The sequence below is a fragment of the Pristis pectinata genome, chromosome 3 (genome assembly GCF_009764475.1).
Source record: "Pristis pectinata isolate sPriPec2 chromosome 3, sPriPec2.1.pri, whole genome shotgun sequence".
Lineage (NCBI taxonomy): Eukaryota > Metazoa > Chordata > Chondrichthyes > Rhinopristiformes > Pristidae > Pristis > Pristis pectinata.
This window is the reverse complement of record NC_067407.1, coordinates 73147432-73170569: the sequence shown is the minus strand read 5'-3', so window position 1 is coordinate 73170569 and position 23138 is coordinate 73147432. Positions and strand designations below refer to the sequence as shown.

Genomic DNA, 23138 nt, shown 5'->3' with positions numbered 1-23138 from the left:
CTGTACTCCGACTCATTGCTGTTTGAGATACGGCCTACAATGCTGGTATCATCTGCAAACTTGTAGATGGAGTTACAGCAGAATCTGGCCACACAGTCATGAGTGTATAGGGAGTAGAGTAGAGGGCTGAGGACTCAGCATTGTGGGGCAACAGTGTTGTGAATAATCGTGCCGGAGGTATTGCTGCCTATCCTCACTGATTGCAGTCTGTTGATTAGAAAGTCAAGGATCCAGTTACAGAGGGAGGTGTTGAGTCCTAGGTATCAGAGTATGGTGACAAGTTTGCTTGGGATTATTGTATTGAAGGCAGAGCTGTAGTCAATAAACAGTCTAACACAAGTGTCTTTACTGTCTAGATGCTCCAGAGCTGAGTGTAGGGCCAGGGAGATGGCATTCGCTGTAGACCTGTTTTAGCGATAGGCGAATTGCACCACAAGTTCATGTTTGCTCTTGCCTCTAAGGGGTAGTGCCTCAGGTGTTTGGGCCTCACATGTCGACAGCATTGCTGAAGAAACTGTGCATGTTATGGCTGTCAAGGAGTTGCTGGCCAGCTTGTATTCTTTCTCCCCCACCAGCTGCTCTTTTGGCCAGTTTTCTGCTAGAAATCTGCCTTCAGTTGTCTGCAGAACTATTTTGTCCTTCACAATCTATGTCACCTGGACTCCAGAACTAAGGTTTCCTGAACCTTAGATATCAAGCTGCAGAATGTAGATAATGCTTGCAAACTCTGGCCAAGTTCTAACACATCAACCACCCCTTCATTGTAATGCTCATCCTCTTGTGCTTCATTCAAAACTGGCAAGACAAAGTTCTTCTACCATTCTGTCCCCATTGCTCCACACTGCCCTCCAGCATTAAGATTCACAGCAAAATGTGAACCAGTTTCTATATCCAAGGGACTAGATTTCCATGAAGGCAGACATTAATAATGAAACTCACCAATGCCTCTAGCACAGACTTCAGTCAACTGAGGAAAATGGTACTTAAAGGTCAGACCTTGCACAAAACTCGTGGTCTACAAGGCAACAATGATCCCTGTCCTTCTGTGTGATTCTGAGACCTGGACCATCCATAAGCAGGCACCTCAAGGCACTGGCAAAATAGCACCAATGCTGTCTCTGTAAGATCCTCCAAGTTCCTCAGAAGGTCAGGCAAACCAATGTCAGTATTCTCTCTCAGGCGAGTATTACTCAATAATTAGGCCTTGGCTACACAGCTATATTAACCAGACCACAGGATTCACATGCCCAAAAAGACACACTATCCCGAGCTCTGTCATAGCATTACCAGTTGGACAGAGGAAAAGATTCAATTGTGTACTCAAAGCTTCTTTGAAGAAATACAACATCACTGTCAATCCTGGGAATCTCTGGCCATGACTGCTCAAAGTGAAGGAGGAGCACCTTGGATGCTATTGAGAATCTCAATCCATGCATCAGGGGCCTAAGTGGTGGAAAGAGCAGAGGACTATACCAACTACTCACCTACCCCATTTCCAAAACCAGTGTTGCCCCACAACTGTACAGTTCCCACATTGGCCTCATTAGCTAACTCAGAGCTCACAAAACTGGAGTTTAAGTCAATCATCCTTCAGCCTGAAGAACTACTTTGGCAGGCAGTGGAGTATTGCTGAAGAGCAGACCTCAATCAGAACTAGTCAAACTTAGAAGTTATGTTAAACTGCTAGAGTTATTTCAATTAGATTTTGCTGTTTGATAGAACTTCAAATATCTCCATATTAGGGAGAATCATGTGCAGAATCATTTGCACGAAAGTAAACAATGTTCTAGTAACCACAAGACATTGAATGTGGCCAAAGATTCTGCAAAATCTTAAAATGCAGCAAGTAAAACAGAAATTTGAATGATTATAAAGACTGCTTGCCTCATCTCCTGCTTGTAGCTGTCTTGTTGCTCCACTCTGATTATTGGTTTCACCACATTGCGATCACTTGAAGTAGTGGTATCACTATCCAATCTATCTGAACTCTAAGGAAAACAAAACATTTGCAATGTAAGGGTTTGAAGAAAAAGAATACAGGTTAGAAAATTGCAAGGGTACAGTACTCTATATATTCCAAAATCTTTGAAAGAATCTCGTTATAGAACATAGAACAATACAGCACTGGAACTGGTTTTTCGGCCTATGACATCTCTGCTGACCATGATGCCAATTTAAACAAATCCCATCTGCCTGCACATGGTCTATAGCCCTCCATTCCCTGCGCCTGTCTAAATGCCTCTTAAACATGGTTATCATATCTGTTACCACCACCTTCCCTGGTCAGCACATTCCAGGTACCTACCACTCTTAAAAAAATACTTGCATGCAAATCTCTTTTAAATTTCACTCACCTTAAACCTACGTCATCTAGTATTTGACATTTCCACCCTAAGAAAAAGACTTCATTATCAACCCCAATATGCCTCTCATAAATTTATACACTTTTATCAGGTCACCCCGCAGCCCTCAGTGCTCGAAAGCGAGCAATCCTAGTTTGTCCAACTTTTCCTTATAGCTAATACACTCCAATCAGGCAACATCCCAATGAACCTCTTTTGCACCCCCTCCAAAGCCTCCACATTCTTCCTATAGTGTAGTGAACAGAACAGGACAATACTCCAAACATGGCCTAATCAAAGATTTATACAGCTGCAGCATGACTTGTCAACTTTTATACTCAATGTCCTGAGCAATAAAGGCAAGCGTGCCATAAGCCTTCTTTAGCACCCTATCTACTTGTGTTTCCACTTTCAGGGAGCTATAGACTTGTACCCCAAGATCCCTCTGTACATCAGTGGTCCCAAGGGTCCTGCTATTTACATTTCACATTCCAAAGTGCAACAGCTCACACTTGCCAGGCAAATAGAATGGCCTGAAATAATGGTGAGGCCCACAAAACTCCTCATTCTTGAGTAGATTGCATAGTAACTTGACATATGCACAATTTGATGCACAAAACGCAGTCCAAGTCCAAAGACTACCACATAATCTCACCAACAGATTGGCACTAAAATTGGTCAGAGTGTTACTTGTGTTACTAAACATGCTTTGAAGTGACTGCATATAAAACTCCAAGACTTTGAATGCAAGTGACGGTAAGCTACCAGGCACCAACAAAATGCCAAACTAACTTACTGCCCGAGCTCTGTAGAAAACTTCGACTGTACTCCACATACATTCTAATTGTGGAACAAGAATTTGAAGTAAATCTCTAACTTTTACACTAGGCAACTGCTCTTAGATTGTGTGTCAAGCAAGACTTGGTACATGATCCACAAGCCCATGTACTTAAAGATTGAAGAGCTATGGGGAAGAAAGAGCAAGGTAACTTGCCTGTTTTAATTCATTAGTGTATGATTTAGTTTAAATGTTTTTGTAATTGAAGTACTGATTGATTTTTTTTTGTTTTAAATACTTCATGTTAAGAATACTTAGAGGTATGGAAAACAATGACAGACAGCAAAGGTGGTTGCTTTGAATTGCTCCCATGACACAGTTGCATTGTTCGACATCCTGGCTTACTGAGCAACTCCAGAACTATATGACCTAGCAAGATCAGCCTTCCAAATCACATGATGGCAAATTTGGGGAAATGGGAGTGCAGGGGGACAGCCCCATTCAGAAAAATCCAGGTCAATCTATAGTTAGGATGGTGTGTATAGGCATAAGAAAGGCAATAAAGTCATTAATTAATATCACACAACCTTCAGTCTTGAAGACTTAATTTTGCAATTATGGTTTATGATTACAACTTCATGAATAAATTCATTTTTGTACAATTAAAAAGTGCACCTTGTCTCTCAGTTTGCTCTCTCCCTCTTTCCCAATACACAATTTAAATGTAATTCCTCATTCATACTTCATGGGTTATCAAGTTCCTTTATTCTAATCATTTGAAAAACTATTTGCACAAATCCTCTGCAAAGGATGCTTCAGAACTGTTTATTACATTCCAACCATATAATTTTGTTTTTTTTTATTTAACACATTTGTATTCTTTGTGAAGATGCAATTCAATACAACATAATGACAAGTTTATTCCACTCAGTCAAAACCCTGTGATGGAAGGAAGAAAAAATTTCTCCAAAACATGTCAACTACTCATGCAACCTTTCAAGGATATCATTCTCAAAATATCCTTAATGGGACACACTGGAGGCTTATGCTAAAAATGAGCTGGAAAGTGGTGCACTGAAAATTGAATCAAGGTCATATCAAAAATAGATTGAGGGCAGCAATCAGGATCTTCTACGATCAGAAATTAACAGAAGATGGTCACCATAGCTGCAAATTCCAAAAAGATTATGAATTCCCTCCCCACCCATTCCCCCAGTATACGATCCTACTGGTTTCTTTTCAACAATTTGGGGGCTTTTGTTTTCTGTATCCATCCCACGTACGTGTCTTGAGTCAAAGAGTCTTCCAACAACACCCTTATAATAACCTTGGTTCCCATATCCTGCTCTCAAGATTCATGAAGAAATCTTTCAAATCTACTCATCCCTTTCATTTATCTTACAAGCTTCCATAAAGATTACTTCCTGTTAAGACTAAAAAGCTCAAATTTCCTCAGTTTCTTCAAAGCTCAACTCTGGGGATTTGCTTTGCAGTACTTTGTATCCACCTTGACTCAGAATCTGGACAATCTTGGATTCAGTCAGTTGTGCATTCAACCCATAGCTCTCAAGCACTTGAGTGAGTGTTGCATTGTTGGACACTGCTTGGATAACCAAAGACATCAACCCTGGAGTTCTATTAGAAAACTAGTATTGGAAAAATATAATGCCATTAAAAACAACTAATCACTAGGCCACTGCACCCAACCACACCCCAAAATCTGCAAATAAACTGTGACAACTGGAATCAAAGGTTAAAGTGACAAAAACCAACAAGTGGATATGCTCATAATCAGAAATCAAAAACAGAAAATGCTGGAAATACTAAGTAAAGCAGAATCTGTAGTGAAAAACTAATTTTACAACCTTTCATCAGAAATATAAATAGAAATGAGAAGCAAAAAAAATGGAGAGAACAAAAGATCTGCATAAGGGTGTAAAGCAAGAGAATAAATTACCAAAAGGTACAAAAGATATTGCATGGTAACAAAAACATGAAAATGTTGAGCATTTTGGTGGCATCCTGCTGGAAGTATCAGAAATGGCTAGGAATGACCTCATCAACGTGAAGGCTAGTGAAGATATGACAAAAAGTTGTTTTGGCACTGAAGCAGGGATCAGAGCAAATGTGCATTAGATTGAACTTCCAAAAGACATTTGATGATATCCTTCAAGGACGGCCATTGGCTAAAGTTGCTTGTGAAACAGAATAGACTTTGTTAACAAAGAGCTGTAAGGGATATTGGGCAACATGGTATTGCAGCGTTACATCCCAGATCATTCATTATTTCATACTCAGTTTAATGCCTACTTTGGTTCCAACTTATTGTTTGGAAAACTTTCATGAACAATTTTTTAAATATTCTGTTCATTATTCACTATAATTCAATCATTCAACATTACTTTTAATTCCTCCCCAAAAAAAGTTAAAATACCTTGCTTGTCGGTAACGCTATACCACTGTGAATATCTCCATCAATATCAAATGTAGTTTCCTGGACACTTCTGGACCCTTGCCTATAAGTCACAGCAATTGAGATTTAGAAACATTCTTCAAATTTAATTCTTTATTGCAACATTTATCTAATTACAGTATACTGGAACTTACTCCAGGCAAATAACTACAAGACTGAGAAGTAACAAACTACATAATCAAGTAGGATTACACAAATTATTTTCCATCTTTTTTAAACAAGCAGTCTTTGTTATAGATTTGGTTACTAAATTCCATAGTTTACTAGCAAAAAAGATGGGTGAGAGGGGAGAGATTTACGAGGGGCAAGTTTTTCATACAGAGGATGGTGAGTATATGGAACGAGCTGCAAATCAAGTAGGATTACACAAATTATTTTCCATCTTTTTTAAACAAGCAGTCTTTGTTATAGATTTGGTTACTAAATTCCATAGTTTACTAGCAAAAAAGATGGGTGAGAGGGGAGAGATTTACAAGGGACCTGAGGGGCAAGTTTTTCCATACAGAGGATGGTGAGTATATGGAACGAGCTGCCACAGGTGGTGGTTGAGGCAGGTACAATAGTATCATTAAAGAAGCACTTAGATAGGTACATGGAGGGGCAGGGCCTAGAGGGATATGGGCCAAATGCAGGAAATTGGGACTAACTGGGTGGGCATCATGGTCAGCACGGACTCATTGGGCCAAAGGGCCTGTATCCTTGCTGTATTGCTCTATGACTCTTTGACATCTTGTATCTACAAGGGACAGATAAGGCCTTAGTTTAATATCTTATCCAAAAGCCCGCACCATCAACATTGTAACACTCTCACTCAATAGGAATCTGAGGCAGCTCATATGGAGCACAGAGGTCATCACTGACCAGTCTGGCCAAACAACCAGTACATATACACCATACATTCCACATAATATACAAGCAATAATATCTGCATGTCCCTCTTAATATTTCAATAACCTCACTCTACTTTCTTTAACATAGTGCATTATAATAGTTTAGTTAGGAAATTCATATGCAATGGGAGAGAAGACATAACACGGTAGTGCAGGCAGCAAGTGTATCAAGTGCACCAGTCATAAAATAGAGATGCAATTTATGTTCGTTATCCTCAAAAGTTTTCATTTTGTCAATTTGTATTACAAGGACCCAAATTTTCAAAAAAGTTAAACGGTGTGGAGAAAAGGAACATTTTTAAAAAAATGTCCCAATTCTCCTTTTTAACTGACCACTGCCTGAATGAAATTCAGGTCTGGGGATGCATGTAGATCACATTTCAGATACCATGCATTCTACGTGCACAACATGTAATGACAAAATGCAACTAAATTAGTGAAACAATAGTGTAATTCTGAGGAGTCTCCAGGGAAATAGTGGCAAGGGGTTGAGTTTAGTTTAGACAGTAGATGTTTGCAACTGCAGGGAAGTGAATGTGTTGCTTTTGTAGGAATGTGCTTCAAAAGCAATTATCTGGGCTGCTTTAAGAAATGTCGCTAGTGCCAATTTAAGCATGTCTATTTCAAGAAAATCACATCAAGAAACTAACTTTTACACTTCCTAGTAGTAGCAACAGCATGCCCCTTGGATCCTGCACGGTAGCGTAGCAGGGGCAGCACGGTAGTGTAGCGGTTAGCGTGACGCTATTACAGCGCCAGCGATCGGGGTTCGATTCCTGTCGCTGTCTGCAAGGAGTTTGTACGTTCTCCCGTGTCTGTGTGGGTTTCCTCCGGGTGCTCCGGTTTCTTCCCACGTTGTAAAGACGTACAGGTAGGTTAATTTGGGTTTAAAATGGGCGGCGTGGACTCGTTGGGCCAGAAGGGCCTGTTACCACGCTGTAAATAAAATTTAAAAAAAAATTCATGGATGCCTCAAAACCTGATTTTTGGTCACTGTACCAAAAAGGAGAAAGAAGACATGAATAGAAATACTCTTAAAAATTGTTTGAGATTATGATGAATAGCAAATTCAAAGTCTAAAGAGTTAATAAAAAAAGTTTTAAATCTTTTCTTTCATGACACATTGTACTACATCCATCTGGATTGTAATCTTAGTATCGCATGATATGAAGACACATTCCACAATACCAACCATTAGAAGACAGGCACATCAAATCCAATGAATGTTAACTCTTTCAGAGTGTATTCTGTACAAGCTCAGTCAACATCTAAAAGGTAATAGGTTTCCTCTAAAGGAGCTCTCAAATTGCTCCAGACCCAAGATCAGAGTGTACAAAATCTTTCGAAAATCCGTTTACCATCAGAATTGCATCTGCTGAATCTGATGGGGCTATTTGTAGGACAGACAGACAACGCCCCACAGTAATTAGCAGCCATGTAACATACTCGGAGATGCAAGACAAACATTTCAAACTTCAATTGAGCATCAACAAGACTGGGTGGCAATTTGAAGACCATTTGCAGTCAGAAGACTTGGCCTACAAACAAATTATCTCCTTTAATTTGAAGTGAAAATAAGATACCTTTATTAGTCACATGTACATCGAAACATACAACGAAATGCATCTCTTGTGTAGAATGTTCTGGGGGCAGCCCACAAGTGTTGCCACGCTTCCGATGCCAACATAGCATGCCCGCAACTTCCTAACCCGTACATCTTTGGAATGTGGGAGGAAACCGGAGCACCCAGAGGAAACCCACACAGTCACAGGGAGAACGTACAGACTCCTTACAGACAGTGGCCGGAATTGAAGCCGGGTTGCTGGCGCTGTAATAGCATTACGCTAACCGCTACACTACCGTGCCTGCCAACATACTACATCTATATAGTTACCTGGCTGCAATAGAGAAAAACACTCCATGTCAATAAACATACTTTTATATGCTGCAAGGAGACTGTCAGGTCAAAGCTACTTAATACTTTTTTTTTTACAAGATTTAACATTCTAATGTCAATTTGTATAATTAAGAGTACTTAAGATTATATTTAATTTTAACAGCTTCACCAAAACCAGTCAATAAGCACAGGTCACACAAGCTAAACATAAAAATAACATACCCAGATTTAATTTTCTGGCCCTTGACCATAGGTCCAGCTTCCACGGGTCTCTTGGCCATATGATTCTGACTAGGATCCACAAACTTGAACACATGCGATGACCCAAACTGAATGTTCATACCACTTTGCAACATGACAGTTTCAGTAATATGCTGGCCATCAACATAGGTTTCAGCATCAAAGCTGCGAGGGGTGACTGTTACTATTCCATCCATATTGGTAAGATCACAATGATGAGGCTGAATTCCTGGACCAAAGAGCTACAAAGCAAAGCAAATATTAATCAATACCATCGCACACAAAAAAATTTAAATCTTTATGACAAATCTACAATTAAAAATGTAGTAAAGTCACTTATTTTGAATTTTTTTGGAATTTTTAAAAATTTAATTCTGAAATGCATTAAGGGAGAACTATACGCTACACGGTAGCGTAGCGGTTAGCGCGACGCTATTACAGTGCCAGCGATCGGGGTTCGATTCCCATCGCTGTAAGGAGTTTGTACATTCTCCTGTGTCTGCGTGGGTTTCCTCCGGGTGCTCCGGTTTCCTCCCACATTGCAAAGATGTACAGGTAGGTTAATTTGGGTTTAAAGTGGGCAGCATGGACTCGTCGGGCCAGAAGGGCCTGTTACGACGCTGTAAATAAAATTTTAAAAAGTTTAAATTTATATATAGCAATAAGACAATACAGTTATAGAATTTGTCACTCATAACAGATAAAATAGTTTTCATTTTCGTATGTTCGACTTCTAACAAAATACTGTCTTTTGCAACTCCCAATTTCAATGAAAAGCCTTTCTGAAATACAACAGTAGTAGATCATCACCTATCACAAGAACACAGAACAGGACCAGGAGTACACGATATGAAGCCTTAAGCCTGTCCTATTATTCATCATCATAGCTGATCTGTTCGAGTTCTAACATAGAACAGTACAGCACAGGACAGGCCATTCGGCCCACAATGTTGTGCCGATCTTGATGCCAATTTATACTAAGTGTCCTCCTCCTGTGCACTATCCATATCCCTCCATTCCCTTCATATTCATGTGTCTATCTAAAACCCTCTTAAAACTCCAAGTTGCCTGCTTCCACTAATACCCCCGATAACCCATTCCAGGCACTTTACCTGTGTAGCCATTTTCAGTGAACTATGGACCTGGACCCCAAGATCCCTCTGTGCCTCAATGCTGTTAAGGGGCCTACCATTACCTGCATACTTTCTCCTTTCATTTGATCTCCCAAAGTGCAACACTCCACATCTGCCACTTCTTTGCCTGTAACTGATCTATATCCCACTGTATTCTTTTAGTCCTTTAGACTGTGCACAACTCCACCAATCTTGGTATCATCCACACACTTGCTACATTTTCATCCAAATCATTGACATACATCACAAGCAGAGATCCCAGCACTGATCCTTGCAGAACAATGCTAGTCACGAACCTCCAGCCAGAATAACAGCCTTCCGCCCCTACCGTCTTCTCTGGGCAAGCCAGTTCTGAATCCAAACTTGCAATTCACCCTGGTTCTCACACATCTTTATCCTCTGAATCAACCTATGAGGGACCTTACTAAAGTCCACGTAGATAACATCCACTGCCTTACCCTCATCAAGCACCTTTGTCACCTCCTCAATAAACTCAATCAAGTTCGTTAGGCATAACCTGCCCCACATAAAGCCATGCTGACTGTCATTAATCAGGCCATGCTTTTCCAAATGCACATAAATCCTATACCTCAGTATCCTCTCCAATAGCTTCCCTTCCACTGATGCAAGGCTCATTGGTCTATTAATTACCTGGATTATCTCTATTTTCCTTCTTGAACAAAGGCACTACATTTGCTACTCACCAGTCCTCTGGGATCTCACCTGTTGATAGTGAGGATACAAAGATTTTTGTCAAAGCCCAACAATCTCCTCACTTGCTTCTTTCAATTTTGTGGGAGGAATACCATCAACCCTGGGGAATTATCCACCTTAATGCTTTTCACAAGACCCAGCACCTCCTCCTCCCTAATCTCAAAAGTCCCAGCACATTAGCATGCCCCACCCTGTTTTCACTATCCTCCAAATCCTTCTCCTCGGTAAATACCAATGCAAAGTACTCATTTAGTACCTCAGCCACCTGTGCTGAATCCAATCATAAATTTCCTCCTTTATCCTTGAGTGGACCACCCTTCTCCCTAGTTATCCTCTTTTTCTTAATACAAGTGTAAAATGCCTTGGGATTCTCCTTGATCCTGCTTGCCAAGGACATTTCATGGCATTCCTAATTGCCTGCCTGAGCACTTTCCTGCTATCTTTAGGAGCCCACTCAGGAGCCCAGTCTGATTTTAGCTTCCTAAACCTTACATATGCTTCCTTTTCCTTCCTGATTTCTTTTCTCTTCTGTGCCAGTCCACATGCCTCTCAATTTGTTTTGATATTACATATATTTTATTTTCAAAATTAATTTTCTGTTAGTATTTTGCTGTTGGATCCTAAGAACTTCCCAATCCTCTGGCCTACCAGCAGTCCTTAACACTTTGTATGCCCTATTCTTCAATTTAACATGACACCAGTTTTAAATGACCACCCCCTTATCTTGCAACTATATCCCCTCATTTGAAATTCTCCCATTATGGGAACATCTCAACATCTTCCTCTTAGAACCTTGTAGCTCAATAAGATCATTCTTCATTCTTCTACACTAGTAAGAACACAGGTTCAACTTCTTAGCCACTTATAACAGGACAATCCTCTTATCCCATGAATCAGCATAGTGAAACTCTTTTTGACTGCCTCCAATGCTGGAATACTCTTTTCTTTAAAAGTGTTCAAAATTGCACACAGTATTCCATGTATGGCCTCACCAACACCCTGTATAATTATAACAATACTTTCCTATTTCTAAATTCCAACTCTCTTGCAATGAAGGGCATTATGCTATTTGCAATCCTAACTGTTTTACCTACCCAATAACATTTTGTGATTCATGCACAAGAACACCTATTCCACTCATGCAGATAAATGCCCAGATTTTAATACAAAGAAATCAAGGAATATGGAGTTAGTATTACTAAGTGGTGTTAAAGTAAAAGATTAACCATTATTTAACCAAAGGGTGAGCAGGCACAAGGAGCCAAAAGGCCTACTACAGGCCACTGCTGCATTATGGGGCTGTTGCATTGCTAGGAGACAGTCTGTATCAGGATTTTCCATAAAAGCAAAGCCACATCATCTGCAAATGCATCAAGAAAGAGTTGGGAAAAAATCAATTGTATTTATTCTTCCCCCACCACCCCCCCCCCCGTTAAAATTTCATAAGATCAAGTTTTTAATTCCGTATCCCAAAATTTTCAGTAGTGATTTGTGAATTCCTCAAGGATGAATTTCCTGAACTACCCAAACTCCTGCAATGGGGGCATGGGTCACCTACACTGCTTCTATTCTGTGTTCTTAGTGATCAACCCAAATTTTGCTGTGTCTGGAATTGAAACATTGGCATTCAAGAACATAAATATTCATATATTATTTGCTGATCCACAAAGTATTTTGAGGTGATTTTTTTTCCCCCAAACATTGAGAATTATACAGTTCAAAGTAGTTACTACAGCTCCAAATGTAGTCTTATTTGAAAATACTGTTCCCAGGTCTTTCTTTAGCTGCTTTTATTTAGAAATGTACAGAAAATGCATTCTTACCTGTATGGAGTTCTCGTCTGACTTTTCAGTGCCAACATCAGTTACGTTCAGTTGTAAACGGTACAGTTTTGGCTTATCTCTGGAATCGGAACCATCTGTAACATTAAATATACAGCTTAGCCTTTCTGCATCTGGTTTATTACTTCATCTATTTAAATTTTAAACCTGCGTGTTTTGTCAATTCAGTATGAATTGACTGAAAAAAATATTAAACAGTGGAATCTAGTTTTGAAGTTTCAACAGCTTCAACTTTAATTCAGCCAACATTTATTATGCATTTCTGATTGGCCTTAAGAGGGCAGTGTTGAGCTGTATTCTTGAGCTGCTACACTCCTTGTGATGCAAGTACTCCAATTCAGTTGGTTAGTCATTTCAGGGTTCAGGCCAAATAGCAACGAAGACATGGTGATGTATTTTCCAAGTGTATGATTTGGAGAGGATTTGCAAGTGATGGCATTCCCAAGCTCTCAGTGGCAGAGTTTGCAGATGTAGCATTCAAAGAGGGTTTGGCAAGCTGCTCAAAAGCATTTGTTGTTGGTACCTCTAATAACTTTAGGCTACCAATCTATAGCTTTATTTAGAGCAAAACTGTTTCAAATCAAGTATTAATACACGTCCAATGCAAAGTTCCTGCCCTAAATTTAGATTGAAAAGCACTACATGTAAACATTTCCATCCATAGATGCTGCCTGACCCATTGAGTTCCTCCAGGATTGTGTTTGTTGCTCCAGATTTCCAGCATCTGCAGTCTCTCATGTCTCGAAATGGAGAACTGTTGTTTCTTATATTGAAAGAATATATTATTCCCCGATTACTAATGACTCAAACTACATGAAACTGTATGGATTCTACAGCAACATTCATCTGGTTTAGCACTTTCAATTACAAAAAACAAATCTGACAATTAACTTATTTTATACAGGAGAGCAACTTTCTTATGCGAACAGCTTACCAGATACAAAAATGTTACATCTGTTTTGTACATTCAAGCTATATCAATAATATGGATTTGACCCCACTGCATTTCTAGGTTTGGTACATTACATCACCTCAATATAACTTTTATTATGAGTAGATAACACCTCTGGCTTTTCTAGAAACCAAGTATAACCTTCACCCATAAAATATGGAATTAAGAAACTAACACACATGCCACTTAAAAGTAAAATGAGTAGAGACAAAAGATTGACAAAAATTAGAGAAAATTAAGATCTTAAAACATTTACATATAAAAATTATGAGCTGTGGGTGATTCATTGCAGCAGCCAATCGCACCAGGTCCCCAGCACAGCAGCGATTCCTAAAGTACAGAAGACTATACTTGGGAACATTTGGACTAAAAAAAATCAAGTGCAATGATGAATCAGCACTAAACAGGTTACTGGTGTAATAACAGCAGCTGTCACTCATATTCAACAGTATGATACTGGAATTAGTTTCCACCTTGCACATAGTGTGACTATGTGGATTTCATCGAGATGCTCCAGTTTCCTCCCATGTGCCAAAGATGTGCAGATTGGCAAGTTAAACAGCCAAGTTAAGGTAACCCCAAGAGTAGGTGGGAGAAAGAATTGACAACAATGTAGGGTGAATACGTCACAAGGAAAATTAGTAGGGAACATGATTGCTCTGAGAGCCAGCACAGATTCAATAGGCCAAATGCACCCCTAAGTTGTAGAGAAATATGGCTAATGATGATGACTTCAGGCATGCTGAAAGTTTTTTGTTCATTTTGGAACATAGATTATAGCACTAGTGGCAGCAGAGAACTACTGATGTGATGGGTGTCTGCCAGATGACTTGGTACAGAACTTCAATTTTCTTTAAATTAGGACAGACCGCAAGTGGTTGCAGCATTGGCAATCCTAGATTCATACTAGGAAATCCCCATTATCTAGGGAAAGAGGATGGACAAGAGATAGAAATGTCTATGACCATAGTTCGGTAAGCTTCAAGGTAGTCATGGAAGAAGATTGGTCCTTGATGACAGGACACTCACCTGGGGAAGACTGATTACAAAAGCCTAAGACAGGACCCAGTGGAGTAGATTGGGAGCAGCTGCTAAGAGGGGAAAACAACATAAGTGGGAGGCATTTAGAAGCAAGATAGTAGGAGTTTAACATCCCACGGTAAGGGTAAGAAGCAAAGAAGGCATGTTAGGGAACCTTGGTTAACAAAGAATATTGGTTTGATTGCAGAAAAGAAGGAAGCTTATGTCGGGTATAGGAAATTGGTATTGAATAGCTACTTTCATAGCCAGTAGGTGCTTGGATATTGATGAAAGTTATTGTGGCATTTGTTACATGAATGCAATAGGTAATTTAGCACAACCAGCCCATGCCAGCACTTGCGCTCCACTTGAACCTCTTCATGTTTCCTCATTTAAATCTACCAACACAACTTATTTCCTTCTCATGCTCATCATTGATAAATTGGTTTATTATTGTCATATGTACCGAGGTACAGCAAAAAAAACTTTGTTTTGCATGTTATCCATATAGACCATTAAGTCACAGCAGTACATCGAAGTAGTACAAAGGAAAAGCAATTACAGAAGGCAGAATAGTGTTAGTGACAGCCAAAGTGCAGTGCAGGCAGACAAGGTGCAAGGCCATGACGGGGTAGATTGTGAGGTCAAGAGTCCATCTTATCCCTTGAGTCCCTTGAGCCTGGTGGTACGTGCTTTCAGGCTTTTGTATCTTCTGCCCAATGTGAGGAGGGGGAGGAGAGAGAATGTCCAGGGTGGAAGGGGTCTTTGATTCTGTTAGCTGCTTTACTGAGGCAGAGAGAAGTGTAGACAGTGGGGAGGCTGGTTTTTGTGATGTGCTGAGCTGTGTCCACAACTCTGTGGCTTCTTGCAGTGTTGGGCAGAGCAGTTGCCATACCAAGCCATGATGCATCCAGAAAGAATACTTTCTATGGTGCATCTACAAAAATTGGCAGGGGTCAAAGGGGACATGCTGAATTTCTTTAGCCTCCTGAGGAAGTAGAAGCATTGGTGCACTTTCTTAGCCATGGTATCTACGTAGTTGGACAAGGACAGGCTATTGGTGATGTTTACTCCAAGGAACATGAAGCCCTCAACCTCAGCACGACTGATGTAAACAGGAGCATGTGCACCACCCCCTTCCTGAAGTCATTGACTAGCTCTTTTGCTTTGCTGACATTGAGGGAAAGATGCTGTCGTGACACCATGCCACTAGGCTCTCTATCTCCTTCCTATTCAATCTCTTAAATGCACCTATACAAACTGTTTGAACCACTCCCTGCAAGTTCCACATTCTTATTACTCTTTGGCCAAAGAAATTTCTTCTGCATTTTCTGTTGAGTTTCTTGGAGTCTATTTACAAGGTTGGCTTCTAGTTATGGTCTCTCCAAATGTGGAAATCTTTCTTCTGTTTCCACGTAATGGTCATTCCTTAGAGCCTTCCAGGAAGGAAAATGTCTGTTCAAACTTTCCTGATTTGCATACCCTTGATTTCCAGGTATCTTCCTTGCAAGTTTTCTCTGCACTCTCTCCAGTTCCTCTATACTCTTTTTACAAAAGGTAGTAGTTCACACGTCTAATCTAATCATGGTATGAAACAAATATAGCCTGCTTTTCAATTTTATCCATTCAGAAATAAACTGTTTGCTTTATGGCCTCACCAACCTGTGGCACAACTTTTAAAATGGTTTATTTCAATTCCAAGATGCCTTAGTTCATCTACCCAAGCTATACTGCACATTCCAAATATAAGTGACCTCCCATTCTTCCTACCTAAATGAAATAACTTATTTTTTCTCGTCTTTTTAAAAACCATGCAACATGCAATGTACACTATGGAATACTGTAACTTTAATCCAACAGGCACCCAAGGTTTGATGGTTGAATTTATACCTGCTTGTCATTGTCCAAGGACTCACAGCCAGACATCCTGAACCTTATGGCCACTAATCCAAATGTTTGGATTTTTCTACCTATTTGAGCTCTAACCATATCAATGACACAAGATGCTGGAATCTGGAGCATACACAAAGTGCTGGAGGAACTCAGCAGGTCAGGCAGCATCTAAACTAATCTGGCAGGGGGATGGAAACCAGGATGTTAGGATAGAGGAAGAGGTATATAGGAACAAGTCCAAGATAGTGTGCAGTGAAGATGGTAGGAAGGACAGACAGGTGAAAAGTCAGGATATTTTGCTGAACAACAGAAGTACAACAAAATCAGTAGCAGATACAGGCCTAAATGTACTACATTTAAATGCACATCAGGAATAAAGTGGATGACCTAGTGGCACTACAGATTAAAAAATATGACATTGTGGCAATCACCGAGTCATGGCTTTATGACAGATGTGATTGGGAACTGAATGTCCAGGGGTACACAGTGTATAGAAAGGATAGGCAGGTAGGCAGAGAGGGTGGTATGGCCCTGATGGTTAGTAATGATATAAAATCAGTAGAAAGGAAGGACATTGGGTCAGAAGAAGTGGAATCCTTATGGGTGGAGCTAAGAAATAGCAAGGGTAAAAGGACAATAATAGCAGCTATATGTAGGCCCCCTAACAGCAGCCAGGATGTGGACTATAAGTTACAGCTAGAAATAGAAAAAGCGTGTCAGAGAGACAACATTAAGATAATTATGGGGGATTTTAACATGAAGGTGGATTGGGAAAGCCAGCTAGGCAGTGCATCTCAGGAGAGGGAGTTTGTGGAAGTCTACGGGATGGCTTTTTGGAGCAACTTGATGATGAGCCCAGCAGGGGATTGGCTGTTTTGGATTGGGTGCTGTGTAATAAACCGGAGGTGATTAGGGAACTAAAGGTAAAGGAACCATTAGGAGCTAGCGATCACAATATGATTGAGTTCAGTTTCAAATTTGAGGAGAAGCTGGTTTCAGTGGAACAAAGGAAATTACAGTGGAATGAGAGAGGAACTGGCCCAAATTGATTGGAAAAGTAAGCTAGTTGGAGGGATGACAAAGCAGAAATGGATAGAATTTCTACAAGAAATAAGGAAAATGCAGGATAGATATTCCAAGAAAAAAGGTTTTGAATGGAAAAAAGGCACAAATGTGGATAACAAGAGAGGTTAAGGCTAAAATAAGAGCAAAAGGGACAGCATACAAGGAAGCAAAAATTAGTGGGAAAACAGAAGACTGGGGAACTTTTAAAAACCTGCAGAAAGAAACTAAGAAGGTCATTAGGAAAGAAAAGATGAATTATGAAAGAAAGTTGGCAGATAACATTTAAAAGGATACTAAGAGTTTTTTAAAATATATGAAGCATAAAAGAGAGACACTGGTTGATATAGGACCAATCGAAAACAGTGCGGGAGAGATTATAATGGATGATAAAGAGATGGTAGCAGAACTAAATGAGTATTTTGCATCGGTCTTCACTGTGGAGGACATCAGCAATATACCAGATAGTCAGGAGTCTCAAGGGATAGAACTGAGTTCAGTTAAGATTACTAAAGAGAAGGTGCTAGGGAAGCTAAATGGACTAAAGACAGACAAGTCTCCCAGACCGGATGAGGCGCATCCCTGGGTTCTGAAGGAGGTGGCTTTAGAAATTGCGGAGGCATTGGTGATCATTTTCCAAAAATCGATAGACTCTGGCATGGTTCTGGAGGACTGGAGGGTTATAAATATAGTTCCGCTGTATAAGAAAGGTGGGAGGCAGCATAAAGGAAATTACAGACCTATTAGTTTAACATCGGTGGTGGAAAAGATATTGGAATCGATCCTCAAGGATGAGGTTATGGAATTCCTAGAGGTACAAGGCAAGATAGGTCCAAAGCTAGCATGGTTTTGTGAAGGAAGATCCTGCTTGACCAACCTATTGGAGTTTTGAGGAAATCTCAGGTAGGGTGGATAAGGGAGAGGCTGTAGATGTTGTGTATTTAGACTTTCAAAAGGCCTTCAACAAGGTGCCGCACAAGAGGCTGATTAATAAGATGAGAGCTCATGGAATTACAGGTAGGATAGTAGAATGGGTGGAGCATTGGCTGGTAGGCAGAAAGCAAAGGGTGGGAATAAAGGGATCTGGTTCTGGTTGGCTACCGGTTACTAGTGGTGTTCCTCAGGGGTCAGTGTTGGGGCCACTTCTTTTTACTTTGTACATTAATGATTTGGATGATGGAGTAAATGGTTTTGTGGCTAAGTTTGCAGACAACACCAAGATAGGTGGAGGAGTAGGGAGTACTGAAGAAACAGGAAGGTTGCAGACTTAGATAGTTTAGGAGAATGGGCAAAGAAATGACAGATGAGATTCAATGTTGTGAAATGTGCCGTTGTACACTTTGGAAACAAAAATAAACGGGCAGACTATTATCTAGAAGGGGAGAAAATTCAAAGTACAGAAGTACAAAGGGACTTGGGGCTACTTGTGCAGAATACCCTAAAGGTTAACTACCAGGTCGGATCGGCAGTAAGGAAAGCGAATGCTACTTTGGCATTCATTTCGAGAGGTATAGTGTATAAAAGTAGGAAAGTGTTGATGAGGCTCTACGGGGCACTGGTGAGGCCTCATTTGGAATACTGTGTGCACTTTTGGGCCCCATATCTTGGGAAGGATGTCCTGATGTTGGAGAGGGTTCCGAGGAGATTTACGAGGATGATTCCCGGAACGAAAGGGCTTATATATGATGAGCGTTTGTCGGCTCTTGGACTGTACTCACTGGAGTACAGAACAATGAGAGGGGACCTCATAGAAACATTTAGAATGTTGAAAGGATTGGACAGAGTAGATGTGGCCAAGCTGTTTCCCTTGGTGGGTGAGTCCAGGACCAGAGGGCACTATCTTAGAATTAGAGGGTACCGGTTTAAAACAGAGATGAGGAGAAATTTCTTTAGCCAGAGGGTAGTGAAATTATGGAATTCTTTGCCACATACAGCTGTGGAGGCCCAATCATTGGAGGCACTTAAGGAGGAGATAGATAGTTATCTAATTAGTCAAGGTATCAAGGGATATCGGGATAAGGCCAGAAATTGGGGCTAGACAGGAATAGGTTTTTCTTAAATGGAGAGGACTAGATGGGCCGAGTGGCCTACTTCTGCTCCCTTGTTTTGTGATCTATGGAGGGAAATAAACAGTCGACATTTCGGGACAATCCTTCGTCAGGACTGGAAAGGAAGAAGCCAGAATAAGAAGATGGGGGCAGGGGAAGGGGGAGGAGCACACGCAAGCAGGTGATAGGCGAGTCTGCGTGAGGGGGGCAAGGTAGGTGGGTGGGGGAAGAAAATGTAATAAGCTGAGAGGTGATAGGTAGAAGAGGCAAAGGGCTGGAGGAGGAGGAATCTAGTAGAAGAGGACAGTGGACCATGGAATAAAGGATGGGGGAAGAGGAGGAGATGAGATGGACAGGCCATCAAGGCAGGGGAAAGGAGCCACATGAATAATGGAAGACAGTGGGGGGGAGAAAAAGGGGTGGGGTTACCAGAAGTTAGAGAAATCGATGATGAGGCCATCAGGTTGGAGACTTCCAAGGCGAAATACGAGGTGTTGTTCCTCCAACTGCATCTAGCCTCAATGTGGCAGTAGAGGCGGCCATGGATAGACCTATCAGTATGGGAGTGGGATGTGGAATTGAAGTGGGTGGCCATTGGGAGGTCCTGGCTGTTGCTGTGGGCAGAGTGAAGGTGCTCAACGAAGCAGTCACCCAATCTGCATCGGGTCTCTCCAGCTCTCATTAGGTCTATACCAGTGCCTCTACTTTCCCAGGAGGCTAAAGAAATTTGGTTTGTCCCTTTTGACTCTCACCAACTTTTACCAATGCACCATTGAAAGCATCCTATCTGGATGTATCACGGCTTGGTACAGCAACTGCTCTGCCCAGGACCGCAAGCTGCAGAGTTGTGGACACAGCCCAGTGCATCACGGACACCAGCCTTCCCTCCTTGGACTCTTTCTTTACCTCTTGTTGTCTTGGTGTAGCAGCCAGCATAATCAAAGACCCCACCCACCCAGGACACTCTGTCTTCTCTTCTCTTCCATCGGGTAGAAGATGCAGGTGCCTGAGGGCACGTACCACCAGACTTAAGGACAGCTTCTACCCCACTGTGATAAGACTATTGAATGGTTCCCTTATTCAATGAGATGGACTATGACCTTACGATCTACCTTGTTGTGACCTTGCACCTTATTGCACTGCACTTTCTCTGTAGCTGTGACACTTTCTCTGTACTGTTACTGTTTTTACCTGTACTACATCAATGCACTTTGTACACTCAATGTAACTGCACTGTGTAATGAATTGACCTGTATGATCGGTTTGTAAGACAAGCTTTTCACTGTACCTCGGTACAAGTGACAATAATAAACCAATACCAAGTTTAGGGAACCCTGGCTGACAAGAGATATTGAGGCTCTGGTCAAGAAAAGGGAAGCATGCATTGGGTTGAGGAGGTCAGGTATGAGTGGATTCCTTGATGATTGTAAAAAGCTCAAGAATACACAAGAGGAAATCAGGAGGATAAAGAGAGGTTATGAGATGGATCTGGCAGGCAAGGTTAAGGAAAATCTCAAGAGGTTCTATAGATATATTAAGAGTAAGAGTGGCTGGGAGAGAGTAGGTCCACTTGGAGGTCAGGACCGCCTGCGTCTTGAGTCACAGGAGATGGGTGGGAATTTTAACAAATATTTCTCCTTGGTGTTTACTGAGGAGAAAATCATGGTTGCTCATGAGATGATGAAACTAGTGACGTTTTGGAGAACATTCATATTACCAGAGAGGAAGTATTTGCAGCCTTAGAGCACATTAAGGTGGATAAATTCCCAGGGTGTGAACAAGTACATCCTTGGACTTTGTGGGAGGCTAGAGAAGAAATTGCAGACACCATTGCAGAGATTTTGCTTCATCGTTAGCCACTGGTGAGGTTCCTGAAGACTGGAAGGTGGCTAATGTCATTGTTTAAGGGTAGCAAGGACAAGCCAGGGAACTACAGGCCAGTCAGCCTGACATCAGTGGTGGGGAAGTTACTGAAGGGAATTCTGAGGGACAGGATCTACCAGCATTTGGATGGACAGAGAGGAGTCAACATGACTTTGTGCATGGCAAGTTGTGCTTGACTGATTTTTTTTTAAAAAGTTCTTTGAAGAGGTAACCAAAAGGGCAGATGAGGGTAGGGCAGTGGATGTTGGCTATCTGGACTTTAGCAAGGCTTTTGACAAGGTCCTGCATGACAGACTGATCTGGAAGGTTAGGTCCCATGGAATCCAGGGAGAGCTAGTTAGGTGGATTTAAAATTGGTTTGGAGGTAGGAAGCAGAGGGCAGTGGTTGAAGGTTGTTTCTTGAAAAGGAGGCTGGTGATTAGTGGTGTACCACAGGGGTCAGTGTTGGGACCCTTGTTATTCATTATTTATATAAATGATTTGGATGCAAATGCACAAGGCTTGATCGGCAAGTTTGCAGATGACAAAATTAGGAGGTGTTGTTGAAAGTGAAGGTTATCATAAATTACAGGGAGATCTTGATCAGTTAGGGAAGTGAGCCAAGGCATGATAAATGGATTTCAATACAGGCAAGTGTGAGGTGATGCATTTTGGAAAGTCAAACCAGAGGACTTGCACTATGCATGGTAGGGCACTAGCATTCATTCGTTGAGAGCGGCGTCACAGGTAGACAGGATGGTGAAAAAGCATGCTAACCTTCAGCAGTCAGGGCATTGAGTACTGGAGTTGGGATGTTATGTTGCAGTTGTAAGTTGTTGGTGAGGCAGTACTTGGAGTGCTGCGTACAGTTTTGCTTAGCTTGTTATAGAAAGACATGGTTAAACTGGAAAGAGTACTGAAAAGATTTACGAGGATGTTGCCAGGACTAGCGGACCTGAGTTATAGGGAGAGGTTGGCCAGGCTAGGTCTTTATTCCTTGGAACACAGGAGAATGAGGGGTGACCTTATAGAAACGTTTAAAAAAAAATGAGAGACATTGATAAGGTGGACAGTAACAGTCTTTTCCCCAGAGTAGGGGAATCAAAAACTAGGAGGCATACATTTAGGGTGAGAGGGGAAAGATTTACAAGGGACCTGAGGGGCAACTTTTTCACGCAGAGGTTGGTGGGTATGTGAAACAAGCTGCCAGAGGTGGTGGTTGAGGCAGGTACAATAGTATCATTGAAGAAGCACTTGGATAGGTACTATACATGGAGGGGCAGGGCCAAACGCAGGAAATTCGGACAAGCTGGGTGAGCACCGTGGTCGGCATGGACTCGTTGGGCCAAAGGGCATGTATACTTGCTGTGTTGCTCTTGGACTCTAGATGCATTCGTCAGATCCGGATTCTGTATGTTTAACCCAGATCTGAACCTTTAGGATGGCCTCCAGAATAAGGTCAAGACAGGCTTCCCCTGCCCCATGCACCTATTTAAACTTGCTACTGCACAAGGAACATCAATAAAATTAGAATGTAGGGTTGCATTACATTTTTGTGGTACAATTTTTGGTGCTATGATTGTCAAAACATAAAAGATAGCTCATCAGCTTCATATACATGCCAAATGCACAAATTCAATATGAAAAAATCTTTTCACATGTTCAGGAATTCCAAGTGCTCAAGTCAATAAACTACTTCTGAAGAATGCTGATACTGTAACTACTAGTCACAGATTAACTATAGATAATAAACTAACCTGCAGAGTAAGGGAAATATATCCCTTAAAAATCATAAAGGGGTATGGGGAGAGAGCAGGAATATAATATTGAGGCAGAGGATTAGCTATGTTTGCAATGAATGATAAGGCAGAATCCAGGACCTGATGCAGGGTTTCGACCCAAAACATCGACAATTGCTTTTCTCTTACAGATGCTGCTTGACCCGCTGAGTTCTTCCGGCAGATTGTTTGTTGCTCCAAGGACCTAATGGCT

General features: G+C 41.2%; 1 protein-coding gene across 1 annotated transcript in view; it reads right to left on the bottom strand.

Moving 5' to 3' along the window:
- The window catches only part of afdna (afadin, adherens junction formation factor a), a 184847-nt gene that overhangs the window by 91421 nt on the left and 70288 nt on the right, over positions 1-23138 (bottom strand). The window contains exons 9-12 of the mRNA XM_052012073.1: positions 12291-12385; positions 8603-8862; positions 5555-5636; positions 1885-1988 (exon numbers count right to left, since the gene is read on the bottom strand). Coding sequence (XP_051868033.1) covers positions 1885-1988; positions 5555-5636; positions 8603-8862; positions 12291-12385 — 541 coding nt within the window. The remainder of the gene's footprint in view (positions 1-1884; positions 1989-5554; positions 5637-8602; positions 8863-12290; positions 12386-23138) is intronic.